Source organism: Antennarius striatus, chromosome 21 (genome assembly GCF_040054535.1).
Source record: "Antennarius striatus isolate MH-2024 chromosome 21, ASM4005453v1, whole genome shotgun sequence".
Taxonomy (NCBI): domain Eukaryota; kingdom Metazoa; phylum Chordata; class Actinopteri; order Lophiiformes; family Antennariidae; genus Antennarius; species Antennarius striatus.
Genome location: NC_090796.1, coordinates 10,378,544 through 10,394,905, shown reverse-complemented (window position 1 = coordinate 10,394,905; position 16,362 = coordinate 10,378,544). Strand labels below are relative to the sequence as shown.

At 37.3% G+C, this 16,362-nt stretch overlaps 1 protein-coding gene across 1 annotated transcript in view; it reads right to left on the bottom strand.

The window, feature by feature from the left end:
- LOC137588861 (protocadherin-15-like) overlaps window positions 1–16,362 on the bottom strand; it is a 139,112-nt gene that overhangs the window by 32,377 nt on the left and 90,373 nt on the right. The window contains 5 exon segments of the mRNA XM_068306167.1: window positions 900–988; window positions 1,256–1,486; window positions 8,708–8,835; window positions 11,391–11,531; window positions 11,929–12,038. Coding sequence (XP_068162268.1) covers window positions 900–988; window positions 1,256–1,486; window positions 8,708–8,835; window positions 11,391–11,531; window positions 11,929–12,038 — 699 coding nt within the window.

Below are 16,362 nucleotides of genomic sequence, written 5' to 3'. Positions count from 1 at the left end.
GTCACAGAGCACACTTACAAACATACAAAAACACTTTTTTCATTCCAGCAGTGAAGCCAACACATACTGTGCACGATTGATTTCTATACCCTATACAACAGAAATGTTCCCATTAAGGTGTGTGTGTGTGTGTGTGTGTGTGTGTGTGTGTGTGTGTGTGTGTATACGCATGCGTGCATGCGTTTGTGCTTGTGTGTGTGTGTTTTAAAGAACAAGTAAGTGAGTGAGGCAGGGAAAATACACTATGTGCTTTTAAAACATTATCAAGTTATGAGTTTGAAGCAAAGGAGCGTAGTAACCTAAAAACAGCGGCATTTTTCTGTATGTGTAGAAAGAGCCACTGGTGATAGTGAACATTGCAGAAATGTACATAAATAATTGTGCAGTTGCACTTCTTGCTCAGTATAGAAAGAGTGATTTTCTTTGAATATTTGTAGACCATGAAGGAAGACATTATTATTTGATAAAATCAATTTCTCCAAACTAACAAACTCACATTTAGTGTGGTGGTTATTGTGTTTACACCATGTTTTAAGGGTAGCTAATGAATAAACCTCCATCCATCCATCCATCCATCCATCACGAGTATAAGTGTGGGTTCTAGCTCAAACATACACTCTGACTGTCAAGTTTTGTTGATCTCTCTATTATTGATTCACTCCCTCTTATGAAAACCCCTACTTAACAAATCCTTCATTTAGCTATGCAATATAATAGGACAGCAAATCAAGACTCTTAACTTCATATTCTGTGTAGAGCAGCAGTTTCATTGTCAATATTAGTGATGGAATGTGTTTTCTCCTATAACATCTCAACTTTTTAGAATAATAATTTCAGGACAGACTTTTAAGTCTTGGTGGTAAAAAGAAGGGAAAATAGTACACTATCAAGTACCTTACCTGAGCAATTTATCTTTATGTTTTTCCACATAAGTTGGGGGGACATTTGATACGACCACTTGCATGTCCAACTGGTTCACAACTGACACCTACAGGACAAGAAAAGATGGACATATTATTTTTCTTGTGTAAATTAGACAACTTCATATGATGGCAAAAACAAGTATTGTATGGGATTTCTGATCCAACAGTGCTTCAAGATTACAGGAATGTTTTCATACTTTAATGTACTTTCTGAGAGTCAAATAAATCTCATCACAATTATATTTAACTACAGTTTGCATTGTTTTAAGAGACATGTAGAGTATGAAATGAAATAACCCTCATAGGACCATTATCAACTTAAAGACACACACCACTATTTCTGCCTTGCTGCTGTGTCCTTGACCGTAGTTGTCTGTAGCAACCACCTCAAACTTAAAATATGATCTTCTCATGTTGCGGTACATGATCGCAGTCTTCACTACGCCACTGTACGGTTCGATAACAAAGCCGTCTTTGTTGTTTTTAGTGTCTTTACCAGCCGGAGGCGGAATGATGAGTCGGTACATCATAGAACTATAGTTACCGGTGTCTTGGTCGAAGGCCTGTAAACAATGAAAAGAAGAATTAAGCCATAGTGCCTTAATTGCAATCATCATTACATTCGTTATTACAAAGAATTTTCATCATCATCATCATCTGTACAAACAACACTGATCAAGCCATTGTTGTTTTTCCTCGTAATTATCAATTTTTTGATCTCTGATGATTCTCATTATGATATAAATAGGAATCCCACCACCTCATTTGAGAACCTAATACATATGCAGCACTGCCATCTAAACTGATTAGGTCATGAATGATAACCTGTCTGTCTGGTGGGGAAACTTCCTAACAGACTTTTAAAACTTGTATTATTTGATTAAGTGCCTTGAATCAGCAGCAGGGTAGGTGCTAGGTTTAAAGTAGTACTTTGAGTTGTATCCAGGTGTATTAATCTGTTCTGTCAAGTCTCTCATTCACACATTTATTCAAGCCCCACATTCATATCCAGACACATACTCAGACAGGCATTGATTTATTACTGGGTCTTTACAAGAGGGTCTGGGACTAGGCATTCTGCTCTGAGAAACCAACTACATCCAAGGAAACAATATAATGGCATGAAACAAATGAAACATATTTTTGTCATGGCCAGGGAATAAAAAAATCTAAGCACGAAAAATAAAGGAAAATAGAAGGCATAGATATAGACCCATGAGGGAGAAAGCCAGGACTCAGAGAGGAAATTACACTGATATACTTTAGGATAACTTAAGTAACAGATAAACACTTTCAGCAATATCAACCATCAATCATCACTTTTAATATCATTGAATATTTAATGTGGCCACAATACTGGAGGAAAAAAAAGCAAATTAAAATGAAATAAGTTGGTATAGACACAAAAACTTTAATCAGATGAAACTGCAAAAAATGAGAGAACACAGAAATTAAAAGCCTTAACTGTTATAAAGTATACATATATTTATGGTAAATTATACTTAATATACTGTGCATGTAATGCACAATTCATAAAACAATTTGTCTATGGATTGTATGTTTATACTTTATGATGCCTCCAAAACAGACTGCTATAAAGGGTGTACTTTTTATGTGTGTGTGTGTGTGCGTGTGCGTGTGCATGCGTGCGTGTGTATGTGTGTGCGCGTGTGTGTGTAGATTTGAGTCAAAACTTCCAACAATCCTCCCCAATTAAAATCCACTGTGTGACAAAAAGTGGTGGAGACTGAAGAGTGAAAATTTTAAAGTGTCACTTTGTGTCCTTACAAAAGTGAAATGAAGGTACTGGAAACATTTGGGTGCTTTTACAGCTCTTCCCATCCAGTGTGTTGTCCATTTTGACAGAAAATCAACAATGCAGAAGCTAAAATAAAGACAAACACTATGTTTCCTGCTCACTTGAGCTTATTTATTCACAATGACTGAAACTGTTGCAGACAGATGACAACACAGTGTCAAAAGCAAGACGAAGAAGAAAACGAAACTGCAGCCTCATCATTAGTGTCACTGTGATTTGGTGCCACTGCTGAGCTGTATAAAATAATGTGGAGAAGGCAACTGAATTTGCCGTTCATGATGCTACACACTTCAGACTATTTTGTGACATGACTGATGGAATGTTTGACTGTCTACTAGTTTGTGTTCATTTTTAGTTTTTGCTATTATTACCCTGATTTTTATTTTTTAATATATGAGGCACTGATTTATTTTTAGGATGTATATTTCTTTACATTTTAAAAAAAATCTTACATATTTTTTACATAGTTTGATGATGATTATTATTACAAGATAAAGACAAATACTTTAGTGCCAAAGGGGAGTTCTGAAACTTGAATTAAACTTGATGCTGACATGTTAAAAATTTAAATGCAAGTGTGCCCTCGTTACTCGCAGTTAATGCATTCCAGGAACCACATGCAAATACGAATTTCGCAATTTAGTGACAAACTATTTATCTGATTATTTAGGGTAATTTAAATGTTTATGAAACCTCCCCATACTGATATTAATACACATTCTGTCTGTATTACCTTTTCCCACACTCTTATCGACTGTTTAAAGCACTTGTGTGTCTCACGTAAGTGTGTTGCGTCCCAAGACTAACAGAACGTAGCGCACTTCCGGATGCCGTCAGCCAAAAGAATGCACGTACGGTATCATGTGAACACATACTAAAAATCTGTGATGAGGTGAAGTTGCACATGTCGATGTGCGAATGCACCAGGGATTACTGTATTTGCATGTCTGTTCCCTTAAAGAAATGTAAACTTTTTACTGTGAAACTGGTCTACAATAGTGTATCTGTAGTGCGATGGGGTGCATTATCATCTGAAAAGTTGTCAAATTCATTTTTTTTAAAATTTGGTTTGTATTCTGTCTTCTCATAACGATGCAAACAGAAAAAAATAAAGGACATACTGTATTTTGGTTGCAAGATGCAAAACAATTGGGAGATGAAAGTCATAAATAAGGTAACAACGGCAAATATGGCCTTTACATGTTTTCATAATTCTTCTGGCTAAGCAGTAATTGCAGCAGCATTTTAGTCCCTCTTGAGCACATGTGTCAAACTCAAGACCCGGGGGCCAAAAACTGCCCGCCACATTTACCAAATTTACCAAATTGACCAAATTTACATTTCCCACAAAGCAGTAATTCAGCACATTTTAACTATGACAAAAACCTTGTGAACAAAGTTAATGTCCTAACTTGTGTTTGATGTTATTTTTCTTTATTTACTTGGGTAGTTTGATCCTAGATTGATGGAGTTCTGTGGGTTTAATAGCCTGACAAATTAAAAGGATTTATCATAATAGAGATACAGACAAACATATTTTTTCTGTGCAACTGTAATGTTTCTAACTTGAATGAGTAATAAATTCAGTTACAGTATTTAATATTAAGGAGTAATTGCATTTATATTACATTACATTGAGTTACATTTAGTTACATTTTTAAGTTACATCTGACCTTTATATAGCCATTATGCTGATGTGCCCCTCGGTGAAAAATGAGTTTGACATCCTTGCTCTAGAGATCCACAAGGTGTTCTCTGAATGTTACTGAGTGGCATTGCCATGTTGATTATCTTTCTTTTTATTCAGACTACAATGCTGGCAGACAGAGGGGGAAAAAAAGTATGCCACATCGCACTGAAGTGACATGATACAGAAGTTATTCTGTGTTAGCTCCACCCATTTCTCTGCGAGATCAACACCTGCTGAGAGATGAAAAACGCTTCACGAACAGTGTGTTGCTTTTGATTTGTTTGCCTGTCACCACAGGCACCCAGCTCATATTACCACAAATGTATGGTTTTAATCAGTTACAGGCTATAGGTTCAGTTGCCACTGTGGTGAAAGTCTGAATGATTATTAATGTAAAGGGGGAGATTCAGGCTTAAGAGATATAAATACAAAACCCCCTTCTAATGCATTTGCATTGTTTATGTTGCCACAAGCATTGGAAGCATCATGGGATGACTTAAATTGAATAAGAACAACAAAAGAATGTTATTGTTTGCTAATTTGAGACAAGTGTAATCTAATTGAAATTTGTGTTCTGAAATAACTCCTTCATGTGCACTTGAGCATGTTTCTAGAGGCATGACAGCTCGGCATGAAATGATGCACGCAGAAAAATGTATAATGTACACACACACACACACTTGGCTTAGACAACTCCTAGACACCTTGACAGATGATAGAATCAATTATTCTTCACCCATAGCTCTGAGATTAAAATTGCACGTTTTCAAACTTAATAGTGCATCCTGCATCCATTTTTATAGTCCATCCTACTCCACCTGTTTAACAGCCGATGAACCACATAAATCTTTTTTTCTCTTCTCTCCAGTCAGATTGTGTCCCAGCAGGGTTCCAGTTGTCTTTCTTTAACCATCATTTCTCTCTCCTCCCGACATCCTCCAGACTTATTGCAATTCCATTTGATTAGTTCTACTAGCATGCTATTAGCTCCTCCCGTCAGTCCTCAGGTATTTAAAGAGGTCAGATGATTACAGAAAAGGTTCTTGTAAACTGGTTCCAACATTTCAAATATGTATGTGAAACCACCACCTCAGATGTTTTCAGCAAAGGAATAATAAATTCAGTTATCTGATTCTCGTGTGTGAGAAAAGAATCTCTGATTCTGAATGTGACTCTTTGCTGAATGTATCCTTTCAAGTTTCCTATCACTTTCACTGAATATGATCTTATGAAGCAGGAATATCTAAGAATGATTTAAAAAACTGCGATAAAATATTAAAGCTGATGACTTTTTTGCCGGAGTCCCTGTCTCAAGTCTCCTGTGGTATCCGTGCTCATTAAAATACTGTATATTGCGACTTCTTAGACAGAAGGTGAAAGAGATATACTCTGTGACCCATTTTAGGTCTTGAAAGGCATTTCCATAATGTGAGCGCCACCCCCAGTTGTTTACAGAATTTTAAAAATTTTCCAAGTTGTGTATAATGAAAGAAATAAAAGGAATGTGTGTCTTAACATGCACACAGAGGCAGATATCGAGGGCGAAACAAAGAGATAAAGAATAAATCTGTAAATCTATAGGGTGAAGCAGTGCTTCTAGAAATATGTGCATATTTTTTGAGCTGAACTGAATTGTTTTCAAAAGCTGCCAGGCTTGGATACTTTTCCATTTGATATTTTGAGTGTTGCATTAAGATGTGCCATATTTTATACACTGGTCTGATCCAAGAAGGGAAATTAAGAGCACACTCTAGTTAGTAATACTTCAAATGCATGCATACATGGTAGTTTGTACATGCCCCTGTAGCACACACACACGCACACACACACACACACACACACACACACACGCGCACACACACACACACACACACACACAAGCCTGCAGGCATGCAGGGGGAGGTAGAGCGTCGGGTAGCCCCTTTGTGGAGCGCCCCAAATGAGCAACTTTTAAAGGGGGACAGCACCTTGCTCAAGGGCGCCTCGGCAGTGCTCCAGAGGTGAGCTGACACCTCCCACTGTCAGCTCACACTTTGGGTGTTTTTTTGAGCCGGAGCGAGAATTGAACTGCCGATCTTAGGAACACTAGACGACCCGCTCTACCACCCACTCTACCAGAGCGGGTGGTAGAGTGATAATGAGGCGGGGTACACATTGGTAAAATCACCAGTTCACCACACAAAACAACAAACTACTAAGCCTGCAGGCAATTAATAGTCACCATTTCACCTCTACTGCATGATTTTTGGTGGTGGTGTTAATGGTGCTATTCACTATGCCAATTTCCCACCCAAATGAAATTTAAGGGGTTGAAAATAGCTCAGCGTGCCATCATCTGTTTAAAATTTAGAAACTTACAAGATACAGTACATGTATTTTTATAAACCTGGAATGAATCCCCAAGAGTTGTGCTGCTCCATTCACCATTTTGCAGTCTACACCCTGCACTACACATATATTAGTACAATTCTTCAAATGTTGCACATTTCGACACACTAGATGTACAAGCAGTTTAAAAAAAAAAGAAAATAAATTGTTTCGAGATACAGAAACACAATGACACCATCCCAGCACTGCCTGAAGTACCTATGTGAGCATCAGTCATTGTAACAAAAAAAGAAATCAACTTACAAAACATGACATTGTTGTTACACAAACGTATTTCAGACTACAAAATGAACACCATGACAAAATGTTCTTAGCATAGAAATAAAGAACCTAACTGTGGTTTCCACAAGAAGGTATCAAGATTGATCATTTTCAAAACCTGCTGCCAACCAGTAAATTTACACCTTGAAAACCATTTCTTGGCATTTTTCAATTCTGGCACAGAAATTCAGACTTGTGCTTTACGACAGCTGTAGAAGCGATGCATGACTGCATTTGTTCCCTTGATGATGATCCAATGAAAAACGTCAGAGCTATAGCTGCGTACTGACACTCTGACAGTCACACGCACACACACTCACGCATACACACATGCACACACACATGCACACACAGGCTCGCTATGCACCTGGCTCAGCTACAACAAATGTACCACAGAATTAGGTAGCAACAAAGAGCCATGAATGTGGCTCTGCTTTTCTTAGCTCCAGAGGCCTCGCTGTATTTTCACTGCAGACATGGAGAGCCTGACAGCAACCGCTCATTGAAGGCTAACTCTCACTACCACCTGGCTGTCCATGCTACAGTGATGACAGTCAGTCTGTCACATTGTCACTCTAAAATCACTGTGGTTGCTGTCTCCCTAAATTATGTGTCAAATGAACTACAAGACCAGGGCGGCACGGTAGCGCAGCGTGTAGCGCTGTTGCTGCACAGCAAGGTGTTTCCGGGTTCGAGTCCCGCTTCATGCGACGTTTACATGTTATCTCCGTGTCTGCTTGGGTTCTCTACGGGTTCTCTGACTTCCTCCCACCTCCAATAACATGCACTTCAGGTTAATGGACCGTTCCAAATTGCCAGTAGGAGTGAGTGTGTGTGCGTGTTTGTATATCTCTGTCTAGCTCTGTGGTGAACTGCCGTCTTGCCCGGAGTTTGCCCTGCCTCACGCCCTATGCCAGCTGGGATAGAATACTGTTCCCTGTGACCCCTACAAGCAGATGAAGTGAGCACGAAAATGAATAAATCACAAGATCATGCATCCAGAGGTTGTTCTGTGTAGTCCTCTACTTCATCTTTTAAATATGCTGGGATAGACCAAAGAGAATTAGATTTGTTGCACAGTTGAAATTTGAAAGTTTCATCAAGAACTTAAACAAAAAGGGAAGTTTGATGTCATTCATGGACAATTACAAACCAAGCATCCCCGATATTTGAATGTAGATGAATTCTCCAGAAAGTCTCTGTACAAAAACATTATTGTTAGCGTTTGGGTTTGTTCACAAGGAATAGCAGGTGGAAGGTGGAACGTAGTAAGGACTGGTGATACGAACTTGCTCCTCGGGGGTGAATGGACTTACAGGGGTGGCTGCTGGGGCAGATGCAGGGCTTTTGAAACATTAATAGGCTGTAGCAACAGCAGAGCTTTCAGGTTTAGCAGCAGGAAAGTAGCCAAAGAGTGAGTACAGGAATAATGACAAATATCCACTGCTAATTTGTTAATAAAAATAATTTGCTTCACATATGTTAAAAGTGATGGCAATGCAATGTAAGTATGCAAGTAAACTCAAAGCTTACTTATAGTTGCATTGTATTGTCATGTGTTTTAATGTTTTATCTACCCTACAGTTTAATTGTATATTTATATGTGTATGTGTGTTTTATTCTTACCTGTACTTGTAGGACTGAGGTGAAAGTTTTAGCATCTTCTGCAACCCCTCCAATATACAGAGACTTGCTGAAAACTGGTGGGTGGTCGTTCTCATCCTGGATGTCAATTACCACCTTAGCTGTATTGGCTAGGGTACACATACAACATATATAGTTAGAACCGGTAAACTTCCACTGGCTTTCTAAAAACTGATATTTTATTTGTTGACAACAGCTGTGTAGTGCAGCTTGAGGAACTAGATAGAACTTCTAATACAGACGTTTCATAAGATACACAATGTGTGTTTTACGCTTAAGGAAAAAGCTACAGGGATGAAAAGCAAACCATAAATAATCCAAGAAAATAACTGTCAGGACAAATAGTTACTGATGAAAAATAACCTCTAGCCAGATCAGTCCCCCTATTCAGAGGAACTACTACTATATTAGTTTAAGGTCTGTATTCCAACCTGTGTTGAAGATAAGCAAAAAAGAAAGAAGATTGATGGACATACAGGGAAAATACCTGTCAGTGTCACTCAGATTAGAAATGTAGCTGCTATTAAAATCTTTCCTTTACTCAAAATGATTTTCACTGTGTGAATTTGTGATGAGTTAATATTCCTGTAGGCATGGAAGGAGATTTGAAACACCCTTGTGTTCATGAAATTAATTATTTTGTCACAATGTTTGTATTTCACTCACCTTAAAATAAACAGAATAATTGTTTTTATGAGTTGGACAACTATTTACACATTAGTGACACAAAGAAAGACACCTCCTCGAGTTTAACACTTGTGGAATAGCTCTTATGTAATTAAATGTATGATAGGTACATATGGAACAGAGGATGGGGACTATGTACAGCTTAATCATTTTCCCTCAGTAAGCACGAGCACTAGAATTGCACCTGGTTTTCATTGCAATTTGTGAGATGACTTGAGCTTGCTTAGTTTAACTTCTGTTTTCCCACAACATATCTGATTAATGATTAAATAAGAGACAAATTAAAAATGTTTCATTAGCAACCAGGAGTTGCGCATGTCCTTAATAAGCATTAAGGACTTTGAAACTGTGCATTATACTTTGGTTACATAAGCCCATATTTTAATATATGACCATCTTAATGATGGTAAAAAAACCAAAATTTAAAATTAGCTTTCAGTGGTTTAGAAGTTTCTAAAGAGATCAAAGGGTAGGACAGTCTAAGCGAGTCATGACTGAATGATTGTTAGCTTCACTTTATGAGCTTGTGGAAGACATACACGGACTAAAAATAAGCTGCATATGAAAGGAGAAATAACAGCAGTGAAATCATACAGTTGAACTAATCCTGGTCTAATTGAAACCTCAAGCTACAAACTATTTTGCTTTTGTTTCTCAATTGCTACATACAAACCAATCAACCCAACAACATTTGTGAAAGGCCTAATCAACTGTCAGAAAGAAAAGAACAAGAATTCTCATAACTATGAAATGCTGAACTCCAAAACAATCAGTAGGAAAATCATAAAACAAATTACAGAAAAATTTGGTATCATAAGAATGTGCTAATATATAATATAGACATCAGAAGACAAAGGTATCTGCAATTTCAAACTTCACTTGAATCAGAAACCTGTCACCCAATTGGAGTTCTACTAGTTTACTTGAAGTTTCAAATTTTGCTGAACTTTTCAATTCAAACAATTTGTTGAAATGAGAACAACATTTGGTAAACACTGTAATTAGATGAAGAAAGAAAAAAATGTGGGCATCTTTGCTTAGAATAAAGACATGCAGATGTGTTTTGAAAGGCAGAGGAAGAAAAAAAAATCAGCACAAACTTAAACAAAAAGGGCAGACAAAGGCAAGGGGAAAAAAGATAGACGAAATAAGAAATAGGGACTTATTAGAGCCATTTTCACTACAGTTATAATTTCAATTAAAATTTCTGGAAAACAAACTTCCATCTATCCTCCCACATGAAATTGGAGGAAAATTAATTTTTGATGGGTTAGAATAAGAAAAGAACTGTAAGAAAAATAAGGCAGGATTAAGAAGAAAAAAAGTATAAAACAATTAAAATGAAATGCTTTTTTTTTTTTTTTAAATAACAGGTTCAGTTGAAACACTGATGTGACCCACACGATGCATTCTGTCCATATCTGAAAAATAATAGCATTACAGATAAACTCTTCCATATCCCAAACCCCATGCCACCTTCACTGCTTTGATCACTGCAAATATACTTTATGTATGTATGAAAATTAAATTCTGTAGAGCTGCATGAATTGCTTGTTAATAAAGATCTGAGACCCAAATTAAGGAGGCAGGGGGAAATTCAAACATTATAAAACAGCGGCAATGACAAGAACAAGCTGATATAGTCTAGAGGTTTGACAGGTGGTTCAGTGATAAAAAAAAAAGCAGCTAAGGTCAGTAAAACATGTTTTCCAAGACTGTGGATGCTCTTTATAGACAACGAAGTGAGATAAAGAGAACATAAAGAAGAGGGAGCTCTCCAGAGGCAGAGCGATTGAGACATGGGTGTATTTCTACAAAGAAAATATGTAGACTGGGTAGTTATTTTGAAATCACTGTAGTTTTTCCATTCTACATTGAGTGAGAACAAACTCTGAAATTGTTGGTGGTCTGCCACACTATCAAAGCAAGTTCATCAATTTCAGAGGTGCAGGGTTCATGAACTTAACAGCACGCTTACTTTTTGAGGGAGCCCGGAGGTTTGAGGACACCACTCTCATGGAGTCTGCTTCTACCTTCAGAACAAAACTGGAATTGGTTTCATAGTCCAGGGGCTTGGCTGTGGAAATCATCCCCGTTGTTTCATTTAACACGAACATGCCTAGAAAAAGAAGGAGAGAGACCATGACTTTGCCACATTTAAATGTTATTCGCTACCACTTTGAACTAAAAATCAGGTTCAGATCCTGTTCAGATTCACATAAAAGCAAAATTAAAATGACTTGAAGAGCTAAACAGTTTAGCAGTTTATTTCACCACATACAACAGGAAATTGACAGAAGCAGTCAATTTCATGATGTATAACCAAGAAAGATAGAGAAATCATATAAACAAACAGAAAATTACAGTCCAAAATTAAAATCAAAACTTTTTACTAATGTGTCTTGGATAGCTCGATTCATTTCAAGACATGTACATCAACCAGTTCCATATCTCAAACACACAACAAGGAAGGTGCTACTCTGCTTCTAAAAAAAAAAAAACCAGGGTAAACTCACCTCCCTCGTTGCCTTCAATGATGGAGTAAATGATAGTTTGATTGACAGCAGCTGCTAAGATGGCTCCCACTGGTGTTCCAATAGCAGCCCCCTCACTCACTGGTAAAAATCTGGAAATGGATCAGTCCATCAATATCTATGTGGTAAGAAATGTACTATGTATATTTAGTCTATGAACCCACTCATCCCAAGGGTTCGCCACATATTTGGCAAGTTAAATACAGCTGAGAGTTTTATCTGTCAACTGTGTCTAATAAATATTTCCTCGTGCATTCAGACAGCTTTCTGTACCTTGACTTAACCCCAAGATTAAGTATGTGTAACTTAGCCAATTATGAGCCTGGCTATTTGGTAGGACATTATTCTTGAAAGACACTGTAAGTTAGGAGTTTTGTCAATATGTTGCTGGTGGCCAATTGACTGGTGATTTTGTAATGCTAAATATCCGACAACAAAGAGGTACACACAAAAAAGTAAACAGTGATGATATAAAGTTGAACACAAAAAATAAAGTTTAAGCAAGCAAGATTAACCGTATAAAAGGTACAAACTAAATTCATAAATACAGGACTTTGCAAAAACGAAATGTCCAAAATTTGCGCAAACTAAGGCGCAAAACAGGGAAATGAAAAATTATTATATTTGAGGAGCTGAAACCAGAGAATTATTAATTGTGCTTGAAAGACATCAAACACAAATCATTTATTTACATCGAATTCCTAAAGAACAAACCAATTTCCACCAGTGATACTTGGAATGTTCATCCCTATTATAAGAAAAAAGGACATGCATAGATTCTATAGAATCTGATACTTTTAAGCTGCAGTCTTGAAGAAAAATTAAAACTTTAGCATCGAACTTGACTTGACATGAGGTGTCTTCAGGTTTCACTCTAGTTTCGATTCTAGTGTACAGTATATCACATCTTTTATTTGCCACCTAACAAGGTTTCTCCAGGATTGATGGGTGAGGCAGCACTACTTCTTCATGCTCTTGATGGACTGAGGGCAAACTGTCTACAAGACTGATTAAATCATCACCTCCTGAGGTAGTAGTTTTGAGACTGGATAGTCTGAGGCTACATAGTTAGAATGATAGGTCAGAGAGAGAAAGAGAGAGAGAGAGAGAGAGAGAGAGAGAGAGAGAGAGAGAGAAAGAGAGAGAGATTTGGTCACATTTCATAGTCGTACTACAATAAAAGGCTAAATACCTCTATTCCTCTGGCTTAAGAATTTTCACCCTCCCGAAATCTATTACATCTCTTTTCCTATACCCGTCCCCAAATGTCTTCTTCCTTATGGAGGTTTAAATTCCCCACTGCAACTAATGCATTGATAGCATTCTACATTTCTCCCTCTGCATTTACATCTGTCCAGCTTCACCTTCACTCCATTCCCCTTTACCTATCCTCCTCGCATGCTGTTTTCAACCAACATCCCTTCAGATCTTAGCTACAATAGCTATTCATTCCTCCCTCCAACAATAGTTATTTGACAAAGGTGAAGGAGCACAGTTTAGTGTGGTGTGTGGGCATCCTACTTGAACACACACAATTACACCAACAAAATGACCACTTGTGGCTGAGTCAGAACACATTTACCAGCACAAAAACACACAAAAGTGTAAGAATTCAGGCATATGCATTGTAAATGATACAGTACACACACACACACACACATACACACACACACACACACACACACACACACACACACACACACACACACACACACACACACACACACACACACACACACACACAGACGCAGCTCATTATCAAGACCCCACTGCCTCCTCTGTGCTCTCTAATCATTTCTCTCCTGACTACAGCAGGCTGGGACTACGCTGATAACAACAGATTTACACAAATGCACACCTCTATACTTGTGAGGACATTCTGTTATTTTTCCTTCATTCCCTGCAGGATTGTTGAACAGTAATGTACTCATATCTTTGATGCTCACCATAAAATCAGCTGAGAGGTCTTAGGATAAAAATGAAAGATTAACCTGGTGTTGACAGAAGTCTTTTGAAAACAGCATGAACACAAAGGCACCAGAAGCACATATTCAAATGTACGCTATACATAAACTGTAACGGCTGCTAGAGTGTTCAGTCTATCATCAGTATGAGAGGGGAGACAGACTTATGAGGATAGTGACAGATGTTGGTAATGATACCCTCGTCTCTATGGGTCGTTCCCTTATAACTACTGCCATTCATTTGTATCATTATGGTTTTGCTTTTTAACAAGTCTTTTTCAGATATAATTCATTATCCTCTCTATTTGTTGCTATTCTTTGTGGTTCCTTTTCATTTTGGTCTTTCTTTACGGATTCTGTCATTTCTTTTATTCTCTTTCATTTTCAATATTTCTTTGTCTGTACCAAGCAGGATACTGAGCAGTGCTTTGGTTCTCTGTGGCAATGCCTCCTTCCATGCCACTCATGTTTGATATTTGCATGATGTACTCTACGCTGCAACAGTAGCTCAAGTCAGGAAAATTTTACTCGCTGATATTTGCGGCCCTTGCTGTTATTACATCCAAGCTGGGGGTACTCTATACAATTCTTCAAATCTTATTTTTTCATTAGATAACAGCTCGTCAGGATGTGGCACACTAAAGCTAAAGAAAAAACCTCCACATAGTTTTTGTTAATTTAAAGTCAGTATTTTCTGGTAGTTTATGTGAAACATACAAAGTACAACCTGCAGATTTTTGGTAACTGGTAAGGGGTTTTCAATGCAGTCGGTCTCTTTAGAAAAGTTCACTACTATTCATATCATAATCAAGAGTGTACGTGGTGCAAACATGTAAGTCAGAGCAAATTTGGAATGCAATCATCTCAGTTTAATGTTTTGATAGCAGCCACTTGGAAAATCTGATTTCACAATTTTTTCAACCATAATACAGAATAACAAAATAAATAAATAAAAACTAAAAGGAGAAATTCTCCAGATCATTGTACAGGAATGTGCATTGTGACCATACTTAAACCAACTGTTAATGTAGAGAAATGTCTCTTTCAAGTTATTGATTATTTGTCATTTTCTGAAAAAAATACATGAAAAAATAAAAATCATGTTAACATAATTTTGCTTGGCTTATAAATAATTATAATTCCTGTATTTGTTTTAAAAACTTCAACAAGTTTAATTTTATCATTCATTCATCCATCCATCCATCCATCCATCCATCCATCCATCCATCCATCCATTCATTCATTCATCCATTCATTCATAAATAACATCTTTGAGATGTATGGCTAACATTACCAAATTATATTTGTAATTTTTTTTTCAGTACTACATTAAAAAATAAAATGTATTTGTTTACTTATTTGTATTAACCATGTATTTGTAAATGCATTCATGATTAAAGTACAGAACAGTACTGGAATGGTTATGTTCTGTTTAACCTGGAGAAAAGTTAATTTGAGGTACGTCGACATACTTACATCATGTCTCCTGGAACCAATTAAAGACATAGGGTGAGGTATACCTCCACTTACATGTAATTCTCTGATCCTTGCATAGAAGTTCTATAAAAGTTATGGACAGAAGCGTCCTTTGTTGCTACTATCACCTTCTATACTTTTCTTGAACTCAATATTAAGTCTTTTGTTTGGCAATTCCAACCTAACACATCTGTCAATGAATTTTGAGGCATCACTGCTGTGAGCGCTAACCAAAATTGTCACCATGCTACCTCAGTTCTCAAATCACAAAATCATTCACAGCATCTTCTAGCACCCTCCTTGTCTCCCAGTCCTGAGGGTTTCTAATTGACTCTGGGATTTCCATTGGGAGACTGCTCAGTGTGGAGTTTTACATGCCTGCAGTAACAACCTTCAGAGGTTAGGTTGGATGATGCTCTGGAAGTTATTTTCTCTCCCACTATATTATAGATTATTACACCTCACTTCAAAGCGGTGATGTATTGCAATTGTCAATGTTTGTGTGTTTTTCCGTTCGTCCGTCCGTCCGTCCGTTAGTCCAATAAATATCTTCGCAACCGTTGCAGATAAAAAGATGAAACAAAAAGCACATTACTTGGATGGCAAAGGAGATAAAAATGAGATGATGACCTTGAGAAAAGTAGGTCAAGGTCAGATTTCAATTTTTGTACACTCAGGAATCGGATAAGATTGAAAGACGAGGGAGGCCAGTATGAGTAAGACCATAGATGAAAGATACTACAATGAAAGTAGGTCAGACCACCAGCTTTGATCTTTGACCTATGCAAGTAATAAAATTTTGAATTCAGGGGTGTCGCGGGGTTGTTGCAGTCTCTGACTGCATTGGTTCTAGTTTCAGTTTGAAAAAATGCTCTGGTTAAAAGTCCTTTTCCACAGATTATGTATTAGTACAAGCCCAATAATTTTCCACAAGATGTTAATTTTGGTCATCCCAGAACAATCAGAGTTGCAGCTC